The sequence below is a fragment of the Lampris incognitus genome, chromosome 5, assembly GCF_029633865.1.
Source record: "Lampris incognitus isolate fLamInc1 chromosome 5, fLamInc1.hap2, whole genome shotgun sequence".
Classification (NCBI taxonomy): domain Eukaryota; kingdom Metazoa; phylum Chordata; class Actinopteri; order Lampriformes; family Lampridae; genus Lampris; species Lampris incognitus.
In genome coordinates, this window is record NC_079215.1 from 68,531,253 (window position 1) to 68,556,852 (window position 25,600).

General features: G+C 47.3%; 1 protein-coding gene across 2 annotated transcripts in view; it reads left to right on the forward strand.

Annotated features, from left to right (window-relative positions):
* The window catches only part of LOC130112521 (EGF-containing fibulin-like extracellular matrix protein 2), an 82,687-nt gene extending 58,945 nt beyond the window's left edge, over positions 1 to 23,742 (forward strand). For both annotated transcript variants that reach the window (XM_056279925.1, XM_056279924.1), the window contains 6 exons: positions 758 to 1,024; positions 7,396 to 7,515; positions 10,146 to 10,265; positions 15,417 to 15,540; positions 15,905 to 16,097; positions 22,469 to 23,742. In XM_056279925.1, coding sequence (XP_056135900.1) covers positions 758 to 1,024; positions 7,396 to 7,515; positions 10,146 to 10,265; positions 15,417 to 15,540; positions 15,905 to 16,097; positions 22,469 to 22,630 — 986 coding nt within the window. In that variant the 3' untranslated portion in view covers positions 22,631 to 23,742. The remainder of the gene's footprint in view (positions 1 to 757; positions 1,025 to 7,395; positions 7,516 to 10,145; positions 10,266 to 15,416; positions 15,541 to 15,904; positions 16,098 to 22,468) is intronic.
* The last annotated feature ends 1,858 nt before the right edge of the window (positions 23,743 to 25,600 follow it).

A 25,600-nucleotide genomic window follows, 5' to 3' on the forward strand; every position in this document is an offset into this window, starting at 1 on the left:
CCCACCCACATCACACACCGCTGCAGGTTGCAGGGTCTGGTGAAGGGTCTGGTGAAGTCCTACCAGACACCACCCATCCACATCACACACCGCTGCAGGCTGCAGGGTCTGGTGAAGGGTCTGGTGAAGTCCTATCAGACACCACCCATCCACATCACACACCGCTGCAGGCTGCAGGGTCTGGTGAAGGGTCTGGTGAAGTCCTATCAGACACCAACCATCCACATCACACACTGCTGCAGGCTGCAGGTCTGGTGAAGGGTCTGGTGAAGTCCTACCAGGCACCACCCATCCACATCACACACTGCTGCAGGCTGCAGGGTCTGGTGAAGGGTCTGGTGAAGTCCTATCAGACACCAACCATCCATATCACACACTGCTGCAGGCTGCAGGGTCTGGTGAAGGGTCTGGTGAAGTCCTACCAGGCACCACCCATCCACATCACACACCGCTGCAGGTTGCAGGGTCTGGTGAAGGGTCTGGTGAAGGGTCTGGTGAAGGGTCTGGTGAAGTCCTACCAGGCACCACCCACCCACATCACACACCGCTGCAGGGTGTGGTGTTGATGGATTAGATGTTGTCTGTAACTAACTCACTAGAGATGCTATGTGGAAGAAGAAGAAGAGAAGGACATGTGTTAGCGGGTAGATCACCAGGACTGTAGCTTTGAGGAGTGTGTGATTCTAGTGTTGGAACAGAACACATGTAGATGTTGTGCGTCCTCCTGTGGTCAGAGTGTCGTTTGTCGTTTTGTCAGATATAAATGAGTGTCTGACCGTCCGGGATGCCTGTAAAGGCGGAATGCGCTGCATCAACCACTTTGGTGGCTACTTCTGTCTGCCGCAGAACGCTCAGATCATCGTCAATAACGGAGAGGCGGAGCCAGCGGCGACCCCCGTGGGGGAGGAGACACCGCCGGCTCCGCCTCCTGGACTCCCGGCGTCACTTCCGGACCGCAGCACCGGCCTGCTTCCTGTCCGCTGTGCTGCTGGCTTTGTGGCCGATGAGCTCAACTACTGCAGAGGTGAGACAAGGCTTCTACTCACTGTGTGTGTCGCTGTGTTTCTATTCACTGTGATTCTACTCACCTTGTGTGTTGTTGTGTTTCTATTCCCTGTGATTCTACTCATCTTGTGTGTTGTTGTGTATGTATTCACTGTGATTCTACTCACTGTGTGTGTCGCTGTGTTTCTATTCACTGTGATTCTACTCACCTTGTGTGTTGTTGTGTTTCTATTCCCTGTGATTCTACTCATCTTGTGTGTTGTTGTGTATGTATTCACTGTGATTCTACTCACTGTGTCTAGTTGTGTTTCTGTTCCCTGTGATTCTACTCACTGTGTGTGTCATTGTGTTTCTATTCACTGTGATTCTACTCACTGTGTGTCGCTGTGTTTCTATTCACTGTGATTCTACTCACCTTGTGTGTTGTTGTGTTTCTATTCCCTGTGATTCTACTCATCTTGTGTGTTGTTGTGTATGTATTCACTGTGATTCTACTCACTGTGTGTGTCGCTGTGTTTCTATTCACTGTGATTCTACTCATCTTGTGTGTTGTTGTGTTTCTATTCCCTGTGATTCTACTCATCTTGTGTGTTGTTGTGTATGTATTCACTGTGATTCTACTCACTGTGTCTAGTTGTGTTTCTGTTCCCTGTGATTCTACTCACTGTGTGTGTCATTGTGTTTCTATTCACTGTGATTCTACTCACTGTGTGTCGCTGTGTTTCTATTCACTGTGATTCTACTCACCTTGTGTGTTGTTGTGTTTCTATTCCCTGTGATTCTACTCACTGTGTGTCGCTGTGTTTCTATTCACTGTGATTCTACTCATCTTGTGTGTTGTTGTGTATGTATTCACTGTGATTCTACTCACTGTGTCTAGTTGTGTTTCTGTTCCCTGTGACTCTACTCACCTTGTGTGTTGTTGTGTATGTATTCACTGTGATTCTACTCACTGTGTCTAGTTGTGTTTCTGTTCCCTGTGATTCTACTCACTGTGTGTGTCGTTGTGTTTCTATTCACTGTGATTCTACTCATCTTGTGTGTTGTTGTGTATGTATTCACTGTGATTCTACTCACTGTGTGTCGCTGTGTTTCTATTCACTGTGATTCTACTCACCTTGTGTGTTGTTGTGTATGTATTCACTGTGATTCTACTCACTGTGTGTCATTGTGTTTCTATTCTCTGTGATTCTACTGGGTGTGTTGCTGACAAATGATGGTTATCTCTGGGTGAATAGGTGTTATTCAGAGTAGAGCTGTTTGAAATACAGGTGCAGCTCCACAAAGTAGAATATTGTGGAAAAGTTCATTATTTCCCGTAATTTAATTAAAAAGGGAAACTTTCATATATTCTAGATTCATTACACATAAAGTGAAATAAGTCAAGCCTTTTTTGTTTTAATCTTGATGATTACGGCTTACAGCTCATGAAAATCAAAACTCCAGCTTCTCAGAATATTAGAATATTACAGAAGACCAATCAAAAAAAGGATTTATAATACAGAAACGTCGACCTTCTGAAAAGTATGCTCATTTATGCTCTGGATACTTGGCCGGGGCTCCTTTTGCAGGAATTACTGCGTCAGTGCGGCGTGGCATGGAGGCAGCCAGCCTGTGGCGCTGCTGAGGTGTTATGGAAGCCCAGGGAGCTTTGATAGCGGCCTTCAGCTCGTCTGCACTGCTGGGTCTGGGGTCTCTCATCTTCCTCTTGACAACACCCCATAAGCCACAGGAGGTCACTGCTGGAAGGGCTGGCTGTTGGCAGGCTGTTGTATCAAAGCATATCCATGGAAGTGGATGTGCTACAAAGCATACCCACATCTGTGGATGTGCCACAGCAGCATATCCACTTCCATGGATGTGCCACAAAGCATTCCCACTTCTGTGGATGTGCCACAGCAGCATATCCACTTCCATGGATGTGCCACAAATCATATCCACTTCCGTGGATGTGCCACAGTGAGATATCCACAGAAGTGGATATCCCACAGAAGTGTACTAGTACCATGCTGGTAAACATTCTAGTAAACATCCTAGGACCATGCTAGTAAACATCCTAGTACCATCCTAGTAAACATCCTAGTAAACATATTAGTACTATGCTAGTAAACATTCTAGTAAACATCCTAGTAAACATCTTAGTAAACATTCTAGTAAACATCCTGGTAAGCATCCTATTAAACATTCTAGTAAACATTCTAGTACCATCCTAGTAAAGATCCTAGTAAACATGCTAGTATCATCCTAGTAAACATCCTAGTAAACATGCTAGTACCATCCTAGTAAACTCTCTAGTAAACATTCTAGTCAACATTCTAGTACCATCCTAGTAAACATTCTAGTAAACATTCTAGTACCATCCTAGTAAAGATCCTAGTAAACATGCTAGTATCATCCTAGTAAACATCCTAGTAAACATGCTAGTACCATCCTAGTAAACTCTCTAGTAAACATTCTAGTCAACATTCTAGTACCATCCTAGTAAACATTCTAGTAAACATTCTAGTACCATCCTAGTAAAGATCCTAGTAAACATGCTAGTATCATCCTAGTAAACATCCTAGTAAACATGCTAGTACCATCCTAGTAAACTCTCTAGTAAACATTCTAGTCAACATTCTAGTACCATCCTAGTAAACATTCTAGTAAACATTCTAGTACCATCCTAGTAAAGATCCTAGTAAACATGCTAGTATCATCCTAGTAAACATCCTAGTAAACATGCTAGTACCATCCTAGTAAACTCTCTAGTAAACATTCTAGTCAACATTCTAGTACCATCCTAGTAAACATCATAGTACCATCCTAATAAACATTCTAGTAAATATCCTAGTAAACATCCTAGTAAATATTCTAGTTAACATTCTAGTACCATCCTAATAAACATCCTAGTAAACATTCTAGTAAACATCCTAGTAATCCTTCTAGTACCATCCTAGTATACATCCTAGTAAACTTTTTAGTAAACATTCTAGTACCATCCTCGTAAACTTTCTAGTAAACATCCTAGTTAACATTCTATTACCATCCTAGTAAAGATTCTAGTAAAGATTCTAGTAAACATAACAATAAAAAACCCAAGCGACTGACTTCCCGTCTCTTCTGTCTTCCTTTGACCTAAGACAGGTCCCCACCCCCAGCCCCACCCCTCCCACACACAAAGTGGGCAATGGCAATACTCTTGATCTGATTTTGACTCGGAACTGCTCCGCAGCAAAGCTGACTGTCACACCCCTACATCTGTCAGACCACTTCTTTACTCAATTAACTGCCTCCTTCTTGGAACATTCTCATGTTCCTCCACAAATGGTGTCCTTCGCCGAAACTTCCGATCCCTTACACCGACCCAGCTCTCCAATGAGGTCTTGGCTCCTATGCATCCTCATAATGAGTTCTCTTCACTCCCTGTCAACGAGGCTACAGACACAATGTTCCTCACTAGCTTCCTCTCTTAACAATCTCTGCCCTCTAGCATCCAAACCTGCTCGCAATGCCCCCCAGTCCATGGCTGACTGAGGTCATCAGAGAATGAAGGGCCGGGCTCAGAGTGGCAGAGAGAAAATGGCATAAACCCAGAGTCCACTGACCTAAGTGACTATCAGCATCTCCTAGCATCATTCTCCTCCAGCTTAAAAACAGCTAAGACCACTTACTATCAGAACAAGATCTGTGGCGCCACTGGTGCTCAAAAAATGTTTTGGTTTTTTTGCTTTTAATTCTCTCCTTAATCCACCTCCTCCTCTGACCTCCACTCTGCTCACTCCTGACATATTTGCCTCGTACTTTACCAATAAGGTTTCTGCCATCAGTAACCAGTTCTCTGAGCCTGACCAACTCTGTCTGCCGCTGCCAGCTAACAGTGCCACACTCACCTCATTCTCCCCACTGACCAGGGAGGAAGTCTCCAAGCGTCTGCTGGACTCTCGTCCCACTACCTGTCAGCTGGACCCGATACAATCCAACCTCCTACAGACCATTTCCCCCGCACTTAACCCGCAGTCACACACATCACCAACTCCTCGCTTACAACAGGCGTGTTCCTCACCGCATTTAAGCAAGCTCGAGTCACCCCGCTGCTCAAAAAACCCACACTCAACCCAGCCAAGGTTGAAACTACAGACCGGTTTCACTCTTACTCGTTCTTTCAAAAATACTTGAGCACACGATCTTTAACCAAGTTTCCGAATTCCTTTCTGAGAACAATCTGTATGATCCAGATCACTCTGGCTTTAAGCGGGATCACTCTACCGAGACTGCACTCCTGTAGGTAATAGAATCACTGCGTTTGGCTAGAGCTGCTGGTCAGCCCTCAGCTTTATTGCTGCTAGATCTGTCAGCTGCCTTTGACATGGTTAACCACCAAATCCTCCTCTTCACACTCAGAGCTTGGTATATCAGGATCTGCCCTCCGCTGGTTCATGTCTTACCTCTCGGGGAGATCTTTTAGAGTATCTCAGAGGGGAGAAGCGTCCAAACCCCATGGCTTACCCACAGGGGTACCTCAAGGGTCAGTGCTTGGGCCCCTCCTTTTCTCAATATACACCACCTCACTTTGTGTAATCATCCGCTCCCATGGTTTCTCATACCATTGCTATGGTGATGTTACCCAGCTCTTCCTGTCATTCCCGCCAGATGACCTCACAATCTCGTCACAGATATCATCGTGCCTTGCTGATATCACTGCCTGGATGAAAGAACACCACCTTCAGCTTAACCTAAGACTCAGCTCCTTGTCATCCCAGCCAGTCCATCCTTACAACTTCAGATCAATATCCAGCTCGGATCAACCCAACTCATGCCCACAAAGTCTGCCCAAAACCTGGGTGTCATGATTGATGACCAACTAACCTTTAAGGTTCACGTGGCCTCGATTGCTCGGTTGTGCCGATATGCCCTGTACAACATCAGGAAAATTAGACCCTACCAGTCTGAGCATGCAGCATAACTCCTGGCACAGGCTCTTGTTATATCAGGCATTGACTACTGCAACTCCTTACTGGCAGGTCTCCCTGCATGCACTTTCGAACCTCTGCAAATGATCCAGAGTGCAGTGGCATGGTGGGTCTTCAACCAACCCAAATCAGCACATGTTGCTCCACCGTTCATATCCCTCCACTGGCTCCCAGTTGCTGCCTGCATCAAATTCAAAACATAATGCTCACTTCCAAAACAAGAACTAAAACGGCTCCCACCTACCTGAACTCCCTCATTCAGGTTTACACTCAGTCCCGCTCACTATGCTCTGCCAATTAAATGCGCCTGGCACTTCTGCCACAATGGGGCCTAAGTCACTTGCCAGACTCTTCTCTTCTGTAGTTCCCTGGTGGTGGAATGAGTCACCAAACGCCATTCGATCCGCTGAGTTGCTCTCCATCTTTAAGAAGAAGCTAAAGACCCAGCTCTTTCTCCAACACCTCCACACCTGATGGTATTAACGCTTCTATGCACCCTATGCATTCCCTTTGCGTACTGCCTGTTGACACCTATGTCCTATCGGACTTGAACCTAGTTTTTTGGCACTTACTTGCGTTGTTGCCTCCTGACTAGATCCTTGCTTGTGTTGTATTAACTCTCAGATGTATGTTGGTTTCGATAAAAGCGTCTGCTACATGACATTGTAATTGCGGCAGGTATGCCTACCTTTCTTCTCTCCATCATATCAGCCAGTTCTCTCCCTTTACCAGGCATAGTGCCAACATTCAAAGTTCTGACTCTCACTTCCACACTCCTAACCTTCCTCCTCTCCCGCTGCTGCTGCACATGCCTCCCCCCTTTCCCTCTCCTTCGCCCAACAGTAGCATAGTTTCCACCGGCACCCTGCTGGCCAACAGTACCAGTGGCAGTCATTGGTAACCCGGGCCTCGACCAATCCAGTATGGAAATCTAATTTATGATCCACATATTTAATTTGGCAAAGGTTTTATGCCGGATGCCCTTCCTGACACAACCCTCCCCATTTATCCAGGCTTGGGACCAGCACTAAGAATGCACTGGCTTGTGCATCCTCAGTGGCTGGGTTAAAGGGTGTAAGTGCTATATAGTAATCATATCAGAGTAGTACTATGTGAAATAGTAGTAGTAGTAATACCTTTGCTACATAGTAATCGTATCATAGTGAAGAGTACATGTCATGTGGAGTATGTTTAGTGTAAGTGTCTTAGATTATTGCAAGCAGGTGAACTGGAGAGTCAAACTGCAAAACAGATTTACAGTGACATATAGTACACATCACGTCATGTCACGTTCAGGTGGTGGAAGGGTACAAATAGCTGATACCATTAATATGCCTGTGTGTGTATGTGTGTGTGTGTGTGTGTGTGTGTGTGTGTGTGTGTGTGTGTGTGTGTGTGTGTGTGTGTGTGTGTATGTGTGTGTGTGTGTGTGAGACAGACGTGAATGAGTGTGAGAGCAGTAACCCGTGCCAGCAGCACTGCTACAACGTAATGGGATCCTTCATCTGTCAGTGTGATGCCGGGTACCAGCTGGCTTCAGATCAGCTCTCCTGTCAAGGTGACCAGGAACACAGACACACACAATACATTCACACACACACCCCACACACACACACACACACCTTGATTCATATTCTTTGGGAAGTTTATTTTAAAAGAATTCAGACATTAACAGGCTGTTATGAAACACTGACAGCTCTGTTAGCATTAGCTCTGTTAGCATTATCTCTTTTGGCATTAGCTCAATTAGCATTAGCTTACAGTCTGAATTTCCTGTCTGACCCTTGGCTAGCTGACCTGCTAACACCCTATTCCTGATGGAACTGATAGATTTATGTTTTTCCGTTTGACACAAAAGATTCCCAATCCTATTCTGATCTGTAACCCTAACCCTAACCCTAACCCTAACCCTAAACCCTAACACTAACCATAACCCTAAACGCTAAGCCTATTCTGATTCTGTAACCCTAACCCTATACTGATTCTGTAACCCTAACCCTAACCCTAAACCCTTACCTTAAAGTCTAACCCTATTCTGATTCTGTAACCCTAACCCTAAACCCTTACCTTAAAGTCTAACCCTATTCTGATTCTGTAACCCTAACCCTAAACCCTAACCATATTCTGATTCCTTTTAACTCGCCTAATTAAATAATTCAGCATTTTAACATTCACAGGTTGCACAAGATACTCCATCATAGACTCTATACATATATATATATATATACATATCACTCTTTTTGTCCCCAGTTGTACTTGGCCAATTATCCCACTCTTCTGAGCCGTCCCGGTCTCTGCTCCACCCCCTCTGCTGATCCGGGGAGGGCTGCAGACTACCACATGTTTCCTCCCATATATGTGGAGTCACCAGCCGCTTCTTTTCACCTGACAGTGTGGAGTTTCACCAGGGGGACATGGCACATGGGAGGATCACGCTATCCCCCCAGTTCCCCCTCCCTCCTGAACAGGCGCCCCGACCGACCAGAGGAGGCGCTAGTTCAGCGACCAGGACACATATCCACATCCAACCTCCCACCTGCAGACACGGCCAATTGTGTCTGTTGGCATGCTTGACCAAGCCGGAGGTAACACAGGGATTCGAACTGGCGATCCCTGTGTTTGTAGGCAACGGAATAGACTGCCACGCTACCCGGACGCCCTAGACTATATCTCTTTAAAAAGGTTGTGTTCATGTTTTGTGTGGTTGTGTGGAACAAGTCAGATGTGTATTAACTTGCTGGAAGAGTACTCTTCCTGCTGCTCCGCAGTGAGCGGCCCGCACTTCCTGTTTCCGGTTCCTGTGTTGTGAGTTTTGTGTGACTTTTTCGTCTTTCTCCAGGCTTTCAAAGTTCTTTCATTAGTTTTACACAGATGACCAAACCCTGTCTTTTATGTTTGGTGCTGTCCTGTACATCTCACGGAGGAGGGTACATGGAATATAGTTTTCATATATATAGTAAATTATATATATTATTGATGTAAATAATATGTTGATATATCAAAATAATAATATATAATTTATACAAGTTTATATATATATATGTAGAATCCAGTGAGTCCAGTCAATTCTTTGTAAAGAAATAAAGAATTGACTGGACTCACTGGACTATTTTGCTCCTTAATGTTGAGCACTTTCCCTTCCGTTGGGTGTTTCTTTTAACACACTTTTATATACACACACACACACACGTGTGTGTGTGTGTGTGTGTGTGTTATTGTGGCGCACTTTACATGTTATATGTTTTTAATAAACCCAGTAAACAAAATTAAAATAAAGAAAACTTAAATTACAAAAAACCTGAATTGTGAATGTGACCCGTGTGTGTGCCAGACATGTTAACTCTGTCCTCCTGTCCTTCTCCTGTCCTTCTCCTGTCCGTCTCCTGTCCTTCTCCTGTCCTTCTCCTGTCCCTCTCCTATCCCTCTCCTTTCCCTCCCCTGTCCCTCCCCTGTCCCTCTCCTGTCCTTCTCCTGTCCGTCTCCTGTCCGTCTCCTGTCCCTCTCCTGTCCATCTCCTGTCCTTCTCCTGTCCCTCTCTTGTCCTTCTCCTGTCCTTCTCCTGTCCCTCTCCTGTCTGTCTCCTGTCCTCCTGTCCGTCTCCTGTCCGTCTCCTGTCCCTCTCCTGTCCCTCTCCTTTCCCTCTCCTGTCCGTCTCCTGTCCCTCTCCTGTCCCTCTCCTTTCCCTCTCCTGTCCGTCTCCTGTCCGTCTCCTGTCCTTCTCCTGTCCCTCTCCTGTCTGTCTCCTGTCCCTCCCCTGTCCGTCTCCTGTCCTTCTCCTGTCCGTCTCCTGTCCTTCTCCGGTCCCTCTCCTGTCCCTCTCCTGTCCTTCTCCTGTCATTCTCTTGTCCTTCTCCTGTCCCTCCCCTGTCCTTCTCCTGTCCTTCTCCTGTCCTTCTCCTGTCCTTCTCCTGTCCCTCTCCTGTCCATCTCCTGTCCTTCCCCTGTCCCTCTCCTGTTCCTCTCCTGTCCTTCTCCTGTCCCTCTCCTTTCCCTCTCCTGTCCTTCTCTTTTCCTTCTCCTGTCTCTCTCCTGTCCTTCTGTCCTTCTCCTGTACTCTTGTCCTTCCCCTGTCCGTCTCCTGTCCCTCTCTTGTCCTTCTCCTGTTCTTCTCTTGTCCTTCTCCTTTCCTTCTCCTGACCTTCTCCTGTCCGTCTGCTGTCCGTCTCCTGTCCTTCTCCTGTCCTTCAGACATCAACGAGTGTTCGTTCCCCAGCTACATGTGTCAGTGGCAGTGTGTCAACCAGCTGGGAGGCTACACGTGTGTCTGTCCAGAGGGATACCAGCTGCAGGGAACACGCATGTGCAAAGGTACCCGGGGCGGCGGCGTGAGGCGGCGTGTCCAGACTGGCACGCCGCCTCACGCCGCCTCACGCCGCCTCACGCCGCCTCACACCACTCGAGCTGGCAGGCGGAGGCCCCGATCTGCCGGGCTTTCCACACAACACATTCTTGGCGAGGGTGGTTCCAGAAGGAGTAGTCAGAATCAAACTCCTGCTGAATTCATTATCTGCCCCAGCGTCTCACCGCAGCATTACTGGACATGTCCCCACATGCATACGAGGGAGTGCAGCATTTCTGTTGACCTCATTTACTCAATTTGGTCCAAATCTCTCTGGTCAAAACAAGCTGAACCGAAATGCTGCTCGTCTTATCCGAAGACCCCCTCTGCTCCAGAGGGGAGGGAGAAAGGAAGCACGTCAAACACCACACCTCATGATGACATGAAGACCTGAGCTGCCGTCTCTGTCCAGCCCCACAGCTCTTTGTAGGGACACAATCAGGATTTTGACAATTTGTGTGTGTGTGTGTGTGTGTATACATATATATATGTGGCACGGTGACGCAGTGGTTAGCGCGGTCACCTCACAGCAAGAAGGTCCTGTGTTCGAGCCCCGGGGTAGTCCAACCTTGGGGGTGGTCCCGGGTCGTCCTCTGTGTGGAGTTTGCATGTTCTCCCCGTGTCTGGGTGGGTTTCCTCCGGGGGCTCCGGTTTCCTCCCACAGTCCAAAGACATGTAGGTCAGGTGACTCGGCCGTACTTAACTGTCCCTAGGTGTGGCTGTGTGTGTGTGTGTGTGTCTGCCTGAGCCCTGTGATGGTCTGTCCAGGGTGTCCTCCCACCCGCTGCCCAGTGACTGCTGGGATAGGCTCCGGCATCCCGGGACCCTGTGTGAGGATAAGCGGTTTGGATAATGGATGGATAGTAGACCAGCTCTATGTAGTGTACTGTGTGCTGAGCATTGGAATGAGTGCTGGACTGTCTCAGGGGCGTCTTTGCACAGCCTGCATCTTGGGTCTTGTCTGGTGTGGTAGACCCCTGCCTCAGGCGATCTGGTCCTGAGTGCCTGTTCTTGTGCTGCTATGACCAGAGCCTCTGTGCTGTCCTACAGTCCAGCCTTTTCTAGCCACTGGTAGGGTTTCTCGATATCATCCATGTCTTCTATCTGTTGATGGTACATCCGGGCTTGGTCTTCCATGATACCTCCTCCTCTTCTTCCTCCCCACTCTCTGTTTTCTCCTGCCTGAGGTACTCACTCAACAGTTTTTCCTGGGGAGCCCTCTTCTTTCTTTTTTCTTTTTTTGGACCCCCCCCCTTTCTCCTTAATTGTATGCAGCCAATTACCCCACTCTTCCGAGCCATCCTGGTCTCTGCTCCACCCCCTCTGCTGACTAGCACATGTCTCCTCCGATACATGTGGAGTCGCCAGCCGCTTCTTTTCCCCTGACAGTGAGGAGTTTCACCAGGGGGACATAACACGTAAGAGGATTACGCTACTCCCCCCCAGTCCCCCCCCCCCAAACAGGCACCTGATCGACCAGAGGAGGCGCTAGTGAGTGCAGCGACCAGGACACATACCCACATCTGGCTCCCCACCCACAGTCTCAGCCAATTGTGTCTGATGACTGGTAGGACATATGTGTTGATGGCTTGGATCTTATTCATCCCACTGAGCTGGCTCCTCGGGACCTGCCTCACTCTCTGGAGGTATTTGGCTGTAGCTGACCTCCTTGCTGCCTCCTCGTGGTTTCCATCTGCCTGTGGAATACCCAGGTACTTGTAACTGTTCTGTATGTGTGTTATCCTGCCATCTGGCAATCCAACCCCTTCAGTCCTCACCGCCTTTCCTCTTTTTGCCACCTTTCGACCGCACTTGTCCAGTCCGAATGACATTCGGAGGTCGTCACTGTAGATCCTGGTGAGATGGATCAGCGAGTCAGTGTCTCGCTCATTCCTGGCATACAGCTTGACCTCATCCATGTATAAGAGGTGGCTGATGGTAACTCCACTTCTGAACCTTATCCATATCCAGTCTTTGTGATGATCTGACTGAGGGGGTTCAGGCGTATGCAGCAGGGATAGTGCATCACCTTGGTATATGGTACATTTGATGGTTACGTGTGTGATTGTCTTTGACTTGGCCTCTAGTCTTGTTTTCCATTGCTGCGTTGAGCTCTTGATGAAGGCTAGTCGGGTCCTGTTGGCTTGGTATTGTGCCAAGCACTCCAGTAACCATGTGTGGGGCATTGAATTGTAAGCTTTCTTGTAGTCAGTCCAGGCTCATACTCAGGGTGGTCTGTCCGGTCTCAGAGTCCTGGGTGACTGCTCTATCAACCAGTAGCTGATGCTTTGGCCCTCTGGTGTTGTTCCCAATTCCTTTCTGAGTTTCACTCATGTACTGACTCGTGTGCCCCTTCAGCCTAGCTGCTATGATCCTGACAGGATCTTCTATGTTGTGGGGAGGCAGGTTACCAGCTGGTAGTTTGAAGGTGTTGCACCCTTGTGGGGATCCTTCATGATCAGTGTTGTTCTCCCCTGTGTTAGGCAGTCAGGGTGAGACCTTGATGTTAGCAGCTGGTTCATCTGTGTTGCCAGATGTTCATGGAGTGCTTATTTAGCTTCTTCAGCCAGTAGACATGAATCATTTCGGGGCCTGGTGCAGTCCAGCTCTACATGTTTGAGACTCGTTGGATGTTGGCCACTGTGATGATAACTGGTTCTTGTTCTGGGATATTGCTGTGGTCTGCGCTCCACTAGGCATTGGTGTTGTATGATGCCTCCTTTTTGTCAGTACTGAACCACAGGCTTGGACTCAAAACGCAGGCTCAGTCTCAGTTCACAAAAATCAGTCCTATAGTTGGAAAGAGGTCGGTACACAGGTGATCAGGTAGCAAGGCAACAGTGTCCAAATCGGCAGGCGAAAGGCAAGGTCAAAAAGGCAAAAAACAGGTCAGGAAACTATAGGGCTCAAGAAACTCTCACAAGGGGAAAAATGCTGGAACGCTGTCACAAGGAACAAGACGAACTGGCACAGAAGGAAGAGAACAGTAAGACTATATACTCTGGAGGAGGGGAGACAATGAGACACAGGTGCAACACATTAGGGCAGGGCAGGTAATCACACAGGAGGGAGACACATGAGGGCAGGAAGTAAAGGAGCTGAAACGAGACAAGAGGTGAGTATCAATATAAAACAGGAAGTACAAGACAAAGAACACTGGGAGAAACAAAATATAACTTGGCTATCCAGACGGGGCGGGACACTTTTCCCATATATCCTTGCTCGGGTCTGTGCTCTGGGTGGGTCTGATGTTGTTCCCTTGTTACTCTGCAGCTGGGAGCATACTTTGGGTGGTTCTTTGAGGAACTGGCCAGTTATTGTTTTGGCTTCTGCTTCTCTAGTGTATCTCTTCAGCCTGGCAGCCAGAGCTGTGAACCTTTGTTGGCAGTTTCCGGAGCCTCGCTTATGGACATGTTGCTGTACTTCTTCACCCAGGGCCTGTCTTTCATCACACCTTTCTGCACCTCTGTTGACTGGCTAACATCTCTCCATGCTGCTTTGATCTTGGCTTCCAGCCTTCTCTTCCATGGAGGGTACTGTTGGTGACCTGTGTTCTTAATCCTGTACCCAAGCATCTCCAGGGTTATGGTTGCAGCGACACATACAGGCTCGTTGGTCTCTGCTATGGTGGCAGTCGAGATATTGCGTAAGGCTGTGTTCACATCCACAATCGGGCTTTGTGATGGTGCTTTGTCAGAGTTATGGAAGCCAATTCTGGGGGTTCACTGTCTTTAGTCTGGCCACGATTCTCATTTGAACCTCAGTAGCTTCAGCTGTCATGGCTGGTAGGATTGTTTCAGCTGGTTGGGGTCTGTCCTCGTGTGTCTCCTGCCTACTGGGCAGCCATTCAGGGTGCTGAGTTGTATTGTCATCCTGTTGGAACGTCTCCATCAAGTTGTGGCAGTAGCTTCCTTGTATTTATGTTCGAGCATTGAGCCACAAGCTGATTCTGAGTCAGTGTGGATGTAGGTCTCCTACTGGCCTGCCGTTCCCACATACTCTTCATATAGCCCCTCTCCTGAGGTCTGCTGTTACAGTAGCATTCCATCAGTTCCAAGTTCTCAGCCCTTGTCCATGAATGTCTTGTTCCAGTAGCCCGTTTCTCATCAGGTCCCCCAACACCTGACGCAGACCTTGTTAACTAGGGTGAAGTCCAAGCTGGTATGACTCCATTCGTATTACTCTCGCTCATATCCGAGGTAGGCTTGCATAGCATTACGAGTCTAAGCCACGGACTCTTACTGGAGACTTGTCAGCGTTCTAATGAACTGAAACCACAAACATAACCAAGGGCTCATCTCACCCAGGCAACCACCTTTTCACTCTGCTGCCCTCTGGGAGGCGCTATAGGTCCTGTACATTTGGCATATGCCATAGAAGGTGCTGACTTGGTGCGATACACAGACTATTTACTAGTGTAACACATATTACACTTGTTTTTACACTTATGCACACATTATCCATATGTTGATTGTGCTACAAGCGTGTGTCTATTTGTATTTTGTCTATTTTTATGTTTTATTTTGTTTATTTTTTGAAAATCTTTATTATTATTTTATCTTATTTGTACCACTGAGGAGTTGCACTTAATTTCGTAATTTCGTGACAAATAAAGGCATTAATTAATATATATATATATATGTATATATATGTATGAAGAGAGAGAGGGAATGTTAACATCCTGATTGTTTTGAGGCAGGAGCTCTTTAAGATCATTAAGAACTCGTTAACATGTAGAACTCATCAAGGTTGCTCAGTCGCAGTCAGAAGTGTTCGTTTCCATGTGGTTCTGAAGCTGACTGAGCTGTTTACTGAGCTGTTCACTGAGCTGTTCACCGAGCTGTTTACTGAGCTGTTCACTGAGCTATTCACTGAGCTGTTTACTGAGATGTTCACTTAACTGTTCACTGAGCTGTTCGCTGAGCTGTTTACTGAGATGTTCACTTAACTGTTCACTGAGCTGTTCGCTGAGCTGTTTACTGAGATGTTCACTTAACTGTTCACTGAGCTGTTCGCTGAGCTGTTTACTGAGCTGTTAACTGATTTGTTGACTGAACTCTTCACTGAGCTGTTTGCTGAGTTGTTCACTGAGCTGTTCACTGAGCTGTTTACGTCGGCAGACATCAACGAGTGTGAGACGGGACACAACTGCCGCGAGGACGAGGTGTGCTGGAACTACTTTGGGGGGTTCCGCTGCTATCCCAGAAACCCCTGCCACGAACCCTACATCCAGAGCGGAGAGGGGTGAGACACACAGAAAGCTCCGACACTTCCTGTCCCACTGGTCCTCTGTTCTGACTCTGGGGAAGAAGTTTGATAAGTTCTAGCTCATGGAAAGATTGAAAAATTCATCCAAGCCTGGGGAAGTATTACAGCTCCAGGATATATTACACAACTATGCATTGTATGTACTTGTGACAGTCATGTTGTTGTACTAGTTGCTGTGTAGATTGTTAGTGATGTCACTTATCTAGTCTCTGTCAGGGAATACGACATTGAAAAGAATGGAATCCGTTGAACAATAAACTACTTTACTACTTTTTACATTTTAGAACTGAGGTGAATAGAGTATGATGGTCTGACCCCCCCCCCCCACTCACCCACACAGACGTTGCAGCTGTCAGGCAGTGAGCGCGTGCAGAGGCCTGCCGCCCTCCATCGTGTATAAGTACATGAGCATCACCTCTGAACGCTCAGTCCCCGCTGACATCTTCCAGATCCAGGCCACCAGCATCTACCCCACCATGCACAACACCTTCCGGATCAAAGCTGGGAACGAGGGAGGCCAGTTCTTCCTCAGGGTGAGACTTAACACGTCCCGTACACAACGTCACAGGTTTGACTCCACACAGGAGCCGGCACACCCTGGTAACTTAGTCTCTGTCAGGACGTTGGTTACTGGGAGCTGACCAGTACGACCACAGTCTTCTACTGTTGGTTGCTGGGAGCTGACCAGTACGACCACAGTCTTCTACTGTTGGTTACTGGGAGCTGACCAGTACGACCACAGTCGTGGTTACTGGGGGCTGACCAGTACGACCACAGTCGTGGTTACTGGGGGCTGACCAGTACGACCACAGTCTTCTACTGTTGGTTACTGGGGGCTGACCAGTACGACCACAGTCTTCCACTGTTGGTTACTGGGAGCTGACCAGTACGACCACAGTCTTCCACTGTTGGTTACTGGGAGCTGACCAGTACGACCACAGTCTTCTACTGTTGGTTACTGGGAGCTGACCAGTACGACCACAGTCTTCCACTGTTGGTTACTTGGAGCTGACCAGTACGACCACAGTCTTCTACTGTTGGTTACTGGGAGCTGACCAGTACGACCACAGTCGTGGTTACTGGGGGCTGACCAGTACGACCACAGTCTTCTACTGTTAGCATTTGGAAGTGGATGTCCATAAATCATGAGTCATCCTCACATAAAGACTAGTTTTAATGTTGGAGAACATAGATGAATACATTAAAATCTAAATGAATGACTGTGATTGACCTACACATGAATAACCACTGACAGGTAAGTGATGACACTGATTATCTCCTTACAAGAAGAAAGCCTCTTTGTTTTGTAATTGTGCAGGTTACAGCAAGATGTGTCTTCTCCATTTAACCCATCCAATGTACAGGAGCATTGGGCAGCTGCAGCGCCCGGGGACCACCTCCAGTTCTTCTTTCCATTGCCTTGCTCAGGGGTACAGGCAGGAGTATTAACCCTAACATGCATGTCTTTTTGATGGTGAGAGGAAACCGGAGCACATGGAGGAAACCCTCGCAGACATGGGGAGAACATACAAACGCCACACAGAAAGGACCTGGGATGGCCTGGGGTTCAAACCCAGGACCTTCTCACTGTGAGAAACAGTGCTGACCACCGGGCCACCGTGCCCAGTGACAACTGTCAAGGGGTGGGATATATTAGGCAGCAAGTGAACAGTCAGGGCACGGTGGCGTAGTGGTTAGCGCGGTCGCCTCACAGCAAGAAGGTCCTGGGTTTGAACCCCGGGGTTGTCCAACCTTGGGGGTCATCCCGGGTCGTCCTCTGTGTGGTGCTTGCATGTTCTCCCCGTGTCTGTGTGGGTTTCCTCTGGGTGCTCCGGTTTCCTCCCACAGTCCAAAGACATGGAGGTCAGGTGACTTGTCCATACTAAAATTGTCCCCAAGTGTGAATGTGTGTGTGTCAGTCCTGTGATGGCCTGGAGGCCTGTCCAGGGTGCCTCCCCACCTGCCGTCCAATGACTGCTGGGATAGGCTCCAGCATCCCGTGACCCCGAGAGCAGGATAAGTGGTTTGGATAATGGATGAATGGATGGATGAACAGGCAGTTCGTGAAGGTGATGTGTTGGAAGCAGGAAAAAACTGGCCAGCGTAAGGATCTGAGCCACTTTGACCAGGGTCAAATAGTGATACCTAGACGACTGGGTCAGAGCATCTCCAAATTGGCAGGACTTGTGGGGTGTTCCTGTTCCTGATCGGTGTATGTATTTATGTGCAGAGTATTTAGAATACCCTGAATTTTAAATATTTAGCCCTGTGGTGGCCTGGCGGCCTGTCCAGGGTGTCTCCCCACCTGCCGCCCAATGACTGCTGGGATAGGCTGCAGCATCCCCGTGACCCCGAGAGCAGGATAAGCGGTTTGGATAATGGATGGATGGACTTAGTATATATATATGTCCAACTCGAGCGGCTATGCACTGGGCTGCTCAGATGAATTAAAACCAGTAAGACTGAACTCTGGATTGTAGTTATATTTCTACGGGGCAGTTTTTAGAAAATCCTTTCTTTAGCCCCTCATCGTGATTGCAGGTGTAAACTGGAGGAGTACGGATAAATCAAACCGTTCTGAACCAGATAAACCTTTCACATTGTTTTCTCTGAAAAAACATGCGGCATGGTGGCCCAGTGGTTAGCACTGTTGCCTCACAGCAAGAAAGTCCTGGGTTTGAACCCCAGGCCATCCCAGGTCCCTTCTGTGTGGAGGTTGCAGGTTCTGCGTGGGTTTCCTGTGGGTGCTTGCCTGTGCCTCTGACCAAAGCAATGGGAGGAAGGAAATTGAGTTGGTCCTCCTGGCGCTGCACTGCAGCTGCCCACTGCTCCTAATTTAGGATGGGAAAACATGAATTTTGTTGTCATGAGTTCAGCCCCTCTCCAGGAATTTGTACCAGAGCCCGTGCTATGTGTGGAGGTGAGCCCAACTATGTCTAGTTGGTACTGCTTCACCACCTGCACCAGCTCAGGCTCCTTCCCAGCCAGAGAGGTGACATTCCACGTCCCGAGGACCAATCTGCAATGCCCGAAGTCAGCACGCCCCATTCCCCTCTTTTGCCTGCCACCCAGTCTGCATTGCACCCTACCCCAGTGCTCCTCCCCGCATGTGGTGGGTCCACAGGGTGGTGGGTCCATGTTTTTTTATTTGGACTGGGCCCGACCGGGCTCCATGGGCCAAGGCCCGTCCACTAGACGCTCGCCAGTGAGCTCCCTTCCCAGGTCTGGCTCCAGGAGGGTGCCCCGATTTCCCTTTTCCGGGCGAGGTGCTGTCACTGCCGGTGTAATTTCATAGTTTCTCATGAATGTCCTCCGTGGGGTGTCTGGGCTCAGCCTTAGAGATAGGGTGAGGAGCTCAGGCATCCGGAGGGAGCGCGGAGTAGAGCCGCTGCTCCTTCGCATCAAAAGGAGCCAGCTGAGGTGGTTTGGGCATCTGATTAGGATGCCTCCTGGGCTCCTTCCTTTGGAGGTTTACCGGGCACGGCCAACTGGGAGGAGACCCCGGGGTAGACCCAGAACTCGCTGGAGGGACTACATGTCCAGTCTGGCCTGGGAACACCTTGGGATCCCCCATGAAGTGCCGGAGGGCGTTGCTGGGGAGAGGGAGGTCTGGAGTGCCCTACTTAGCTTGCTGCCACCACGACCCGACCCTGGAGAAGCGGCTGAAGATGAAAGAATGAATGGATGAATGAATGAATGAATGAATGGATGGATGGGTGGATGGGTGAATGAATGGATGAATGAATGAATGAGTTTTGTTGTATGTATGTACATAGACAAAGCATTTCCTGTCCGCTGTCTTCCTAACGAAGCCGGGGGAGAGCTTCCGGTGTGAAAACCTTTCTCAGAACTCTCCATCCATTTTGTCCTCATGAACATGGAACTCAGATCGTTTTTACAGCGGCATGTCTGGAAGTAAACTTTCCATTTTGTCCGTGACGTTCAGAACCAGCTGCGTCCAACTGGTTCTGAAACGTTGGCTTTGCTGACTGACAGTTCACTTAGATCCAGGTTAAGAACAGGTGACATCACCATCAAGAAATATCAGACCACAACCGTGTTAACTGGCCACGTGGGTGTACACCACATGGAAGGTGACTCTGGTGTCACTACTACACAACTCTCTCAGTGTACTGAACACAGAATAACAACACTACAACACAACTCTCTCAGTGTACTGAACACAGAATAACAACACTACAACACAACTCTCTCAGTGTACTGAACACAGAATAACAACACTACAACACAACTCTCTCAGTGTACTGAACACAGAATAACAACACTACAACACAACTCTCTCAGTGTACTGAACACAGAATAACAACACTACTACACAACTCTCTCAGTGTAGTGAACACAGAATAACAACACTACTACACAACTCTCTCAGTGTACTGAACATAGAATAACAACACTACAACACAACTCTCTCAGTGTACTGAACACAGAATAACAACACTACTACACAACTCTCTCAGTGTACTGAACACAGAATAACAACACTACAACACAACTCTCTCAGTGTACTGAACACAGAATAACAACACTACTACACAACTCTCTCAGTGTAGTGAACACAGAATAACAACACCACAACACAACTCTCTCAGTGTACTGAACACAGAATAACAACACTACAACACAACTCTCTCAGTGTACTGAACACAGAATAACAACACTACTACACAACTCTCTCAGTGTACTGAACACAGAATAACAACACTACTACACAACTCTCTCAGTGTACTGAACACAGAATAACAACACTACTACACAACTCTCTCAGTGTACTGAACACAGAATAACAACACTACTACACAACTCTCCCAGTGTACTGAACACAGAATAACAACACTACAACACAACTCTCTCAGTGTACTGAACACAGAATAACAACACTACTACACAACTCTCTCAGTGTACTGAACACAGAATAACAACACTACAACACAACTCTCTCAGTGTACTGAACACAGAATAACAACACTACAACACAACTCTCTCAGTGTACTGAACACAGAATAACAACACTACTACACAACTCTCTCAGTGTAGTGAACACAGAATAACAACACTACTACACAACTCTCTCAGTGTACTGAACATAGAATAACAACACTACAACACAACTCTCTCAGTGTACTGAACACAGAATAACAACACTACTACACAACTCTCTCAGTGTACTGAACACAGAATAACAACACTACAACACAACTCTCTCAGTGTACTGAACACAGAATAACAACACTACTACACAACTCTCTCAGTGTAGTGAACACAGAATAACAACACCACAACACAACTCTCTCAGTGTACTGAACACAGAATAACAACACTACAACACAACTCTCTCAGTGTACTGAACACAGAATAACAACACTACTACACAACTCTCTCAGTGTAGTGAACACAGAATAACAACACCACAACACAACTCTCTCAGTGTACTGAACACAGAATAACAACACTACTACACAACTCTCTCAGTGTACTGAACACAGAATAACAACACTACTACACAACTCTCCCAGTGTACTGAACACAGAATAACAACACTACTACACAACTCTCTCAGTGTACTGAACACAGAATAGCAACACTACTACACAACAATCTTCACATAAAGACACAAGGACTGACTTATACAGGTGAAACAAGAGGTGATAAAGTGCAGTGGTGCAGAGAATATATCAGAGATGCTGAAATACACGTTAGCAGCTTACTGACATACATGTACCCATATAGTATATATATATATATAACTTACATACATGCCTGAGATAGATGTACATGACAGAGTGTACCAGTATACGTACAATGTACAGTACAGTATATACAACATGTACAGTACAGTATATACAACATGTACAGTACAGTATATACAACATGGTTGGATTTATTGACAGTGTTAAGTGTTCATTTGAATGACAGCCTGCAGAAAGAAAGTGTTTTTATATCTGGTTGTTTTGGGGTACAGTGCTCTGTAGCGCCTACTAGAGGGGAGGAGTTGGAACAGGTTGTGACCAGGGTGTGATGGGTCTGCAGTGATGTTGCCTGCCTGTTTCCTGAGTCTGGAGGTGTGTAAGTCCTGAATGGAGGGCAGGTTGGCACCAGTGGTTATCTCTCCAGACCTAACTGTCCGTTGTGGTCTGTCCCTGTCCTGTTTGGTGGCCGATCCAGACCAGACAGTGATGGATGTGCAGAGGACAGACTGGATTATTGAGTGTAGAACTGAATCAGCAGTTCCTGAGGCAGGTTGAACTTCCTGAGCTGGTAGAGAAAGTACATCCTCTGCTAGGTGTTTTTGATGATTGTGTCTATGTTGGATGCCCCCTTAGGTCCTGGGAGATGTGGAACCCAGAAATCTGTAGGCTTTCACCGTAGACACCATGCGTGCTGTTGAGTATGGTGGTGGGGGTGGGGGGGCAGTGTTGGGGGAGTCCTCCTGAAGTCCACTGTCATCTCTGCTGTTATGAGCGTGTTCAGCTCCAGGTGGTTATGGCTGGACCAGAGGGCCAGCTGATCAACCTCCCGTCTATAAGCAGACGTGTCACCATCCCGGTTAAGGCCAACGATGGTTGTGTCATCTGCAAACTTCAGCAGTTTAACAGACGGGTCTCCTGAGGTGCAGTCACTTGTGTAGAGGGAGGAGACTTTGGTGAAGCAGGTTTTATGAATCTGGTTTGATTTCTCTGCCACGCTTCCCATGAGAAGACATTTAAGCATGATATACTAAGAGAAAGAAAACGAAGAGAAAGTCAACAGAAGGTTGGAGAACGTTCTGGCCTTGGGTCTTGAGTGTTTGTGCGGGAGCGGTTTTAACGGGACTCCTGTTTGGTGTCGTGGAGGTTGGTCAGAAACGGTTGATGAGATGGGTTTCCTCCCTGTGTCTTTACAGCGGTCCAGTAACGTCAGTGCCATGCTGGTGATGACGCGGGCCCTGAGTGGACCCAGAGAACACGTGGTGGATCTGGAGATGGTCACCCAGAACCAGGCGCTCAGCTACCGCTCCAGCGCCCTGCTGCGGCTCACCATCATCGTGGGCCCGTATGCCTTCTGAACGGACCCCGGCACCCTCACGAAGTCTTCCCGGCCACGTCCCGTCCATAGTAAACTAGTTCTTCTGAGGGCTTCTGTTCCAAAGTACAATACTGACTATTTGAAAACAACGACCGCTGCTCTGAAAAAGGAAGGGTGAAAATGAAGGCAGGTGAAAAGCACTTGGAGCAGGACAGCCGCCACCTTACTTCTTGGTTGACCTTTTGTTCTGCAGACGTTTTACACATACACATATGAATAATGAATCCCACCCAATGTCTTGCTTCTGAGTGGATGAGTTGCCTTATATATGTATGTGTGTGTATGTGTAAATATATATATATACACATACACACATACATATATATACACACACACATATATATGTATGTATATATATGTATGTGTGTATATATATATAATCCAGTGATTCAAGTAAATTCTTTGAGACATGATTTTTATGCAGATGATTACTTATCACAGGCTTATTACAGGCTTATTACAGGCTTATTACAGGCTTCTTACAGGCTTGCACTGGCTCATAAAGAATTTACTTGACTCACTTGATTATTTTGCTCCTTATTTGTTGAGCGCGTTCCCTACCGTTGAGTGTTTCTTATTATATGTATATATTTATACATATATATGTATAAGTATATGTATAAGTATATTTACATATATATATTTACATATATATATTTACATATATATATATATATATATATATAATTCATCAATATAGATATATATAGCGTTTTTTTTCTAGAAACCGTCAGTGGTGTTGATAAAAGTGCTGAACAGATGAGGAGCGGAATATTAAGAAACTGAAATATTAATATTAAATAATATTAATCTTTATATATATATTTATATACATGTATATATGTATAAATATACATAACTTTATACATATAAATGTAAGTATATATGTATATACATGTATGTATGTATGTATGTATGTATGTATGTATGTATGTATGTATGTATGTATAAATATAAATATCATGGCGTGGTGCATTACGCAGGACAGCTGATTGCCAGCGGCCTTGTTGTTGTTGTATGTGTTTTGTGTGTCAGAATGGTGCGATGACGCCGGCACTTACCTGAGTTTAGCGAGATAAAAGATCAACCAAACCAAACACAACATTGCGTCTTTATTAACTGTCATTTAAACTTATGGGGTTTTTTTGTTTTGTTTTTTTGAAAGACTGTCACCAAAGAGGTGAGTAGGAAACACACCCACCCCCTAGAGGTGTAGTCCTCCAGCCCCTCTACTTCAGACAGACTCGCTGGACAGTGTCTTTACCAGAGCCTAGAACATCATATGAAATATAGAGGACAAAATTCAGTTGTCGTCTGAGGACGGTTTGTCAAATCCAAACTACGGTCTGGACCTTCACCATATGTTGAGACACACCGCAGCAGTTAGCATCCACATCACACTACACAGTACCCAGACCACATCCCACACCAAGCCCAGAAGAAACGACTGATCTGCTAAATTCAGCTGCACGTCCACAGAAGAGGTGCAGAGCCCTTGTTGCGCAACATCCCATGTGTTTGAGTTCACATGAAGCTGATCAGTGGCTGCTGAAATGAACAACACCTCCAGTGACCTACATTAAATCAAAGCTGGCTGGAGCAGATTTCTACCAATTCAACAACTAACCCCGCCCGGGCCCCAGGACCTCCCCCAACACTTACATCACCATCTATGGAGCGCTAAAACTTTCCATTATCTCCTGACGAGAGGCGCTTTGTGTGTTTCTCTGTCATGGCAAGAATTGTTTTCCATGAAGACAGTGGGAGAGCATCTCAAGCTGTGGTTTGTTGAGCGAGCCGCTATGCAGAGGACATGTCAGGAGAGAGCACAGCAGCCACCTCTGTTTTTAAACTACCCCGTAGGGCCCAGAGCTCACATCCCCATCACCCAACCACACTCAGCACCTCTGTTTTTAAACTACCCCGTAGGGCCCAGAGCTCACATCCCCCATCACCCAACCACACTCAGCACCTCTGTTTTTAAACTACCCCGTAGGGCCCAGAGCTCACATCCCCATCACCCAACCAAACTCAGCCATCTCTCTTTATAAACTACCCCGTAGGGCCCAGAGCTCACATCCCCATCACCCAACCAAACTCAGCCATCTCTCTTTATAAACTACCCCGTAGGGCCCAGAGCTCACATCCCCCATCCCCCAACCAAACTCGCCACCTCTCTTTTTAAACTACCCCGTAGGGCCCAGAGCTCACATCCCCATCACCCAACCAAACTCGCCACCTCTCTTTTTACACTACCCCGTAGGGCCCAGAGCTCACATCCCCATCACCAAACCACACTCAGCACCTCTGTTTTTACACTACCCCGTAGGGCCCAGAGCTCACATCCCCCATCACCCAACCACACTCAGCACCTCTGTTTTTAAACTACCCCGTAGGGCCCAGAGCTCACATCCCCATCACCCAACCAAACTCAGCCATCTCTCTTTATAAACTACCCCGTAGGGCCCAGAGCTCACATCCCCATCACCCAACCAAACTCGCCACCTCTCTGTTTAAACTACCCCGTAGGGCCCAGAGCTCACATCCCCCATCCCCCAACCAAACTCGCCACCTCTCTTTTTAAACTACCCCGTAGGGCCCAGAGCTCACATCCCCATCACCCAACCAAACTCGCCACCTCTCTTTTTACACTACCCCGTAGGGCCCAGAGCTCACATCCCCATCACCCAACCAAACTCGCCACCTCTCTGTTTAAACTACCCCGTAGGGCCCAGAGCTCACATCCCCATCACCCAACCAAACTCAGCCACCTCTCTTTTTAAACTACCCCGTAGGGCCCAGAGCTCACATCCCCATCACCCAACCAAACTCAGCCACCTCTCTTTTTAAACTACCCCGTAGGGCCCAGAGCTCACATCCCCATCACCCAACCAAACTCAGCCATCTCTCTTTTTAAACTACCCCGTAGGGCCCAGAGCTCACATCCCCC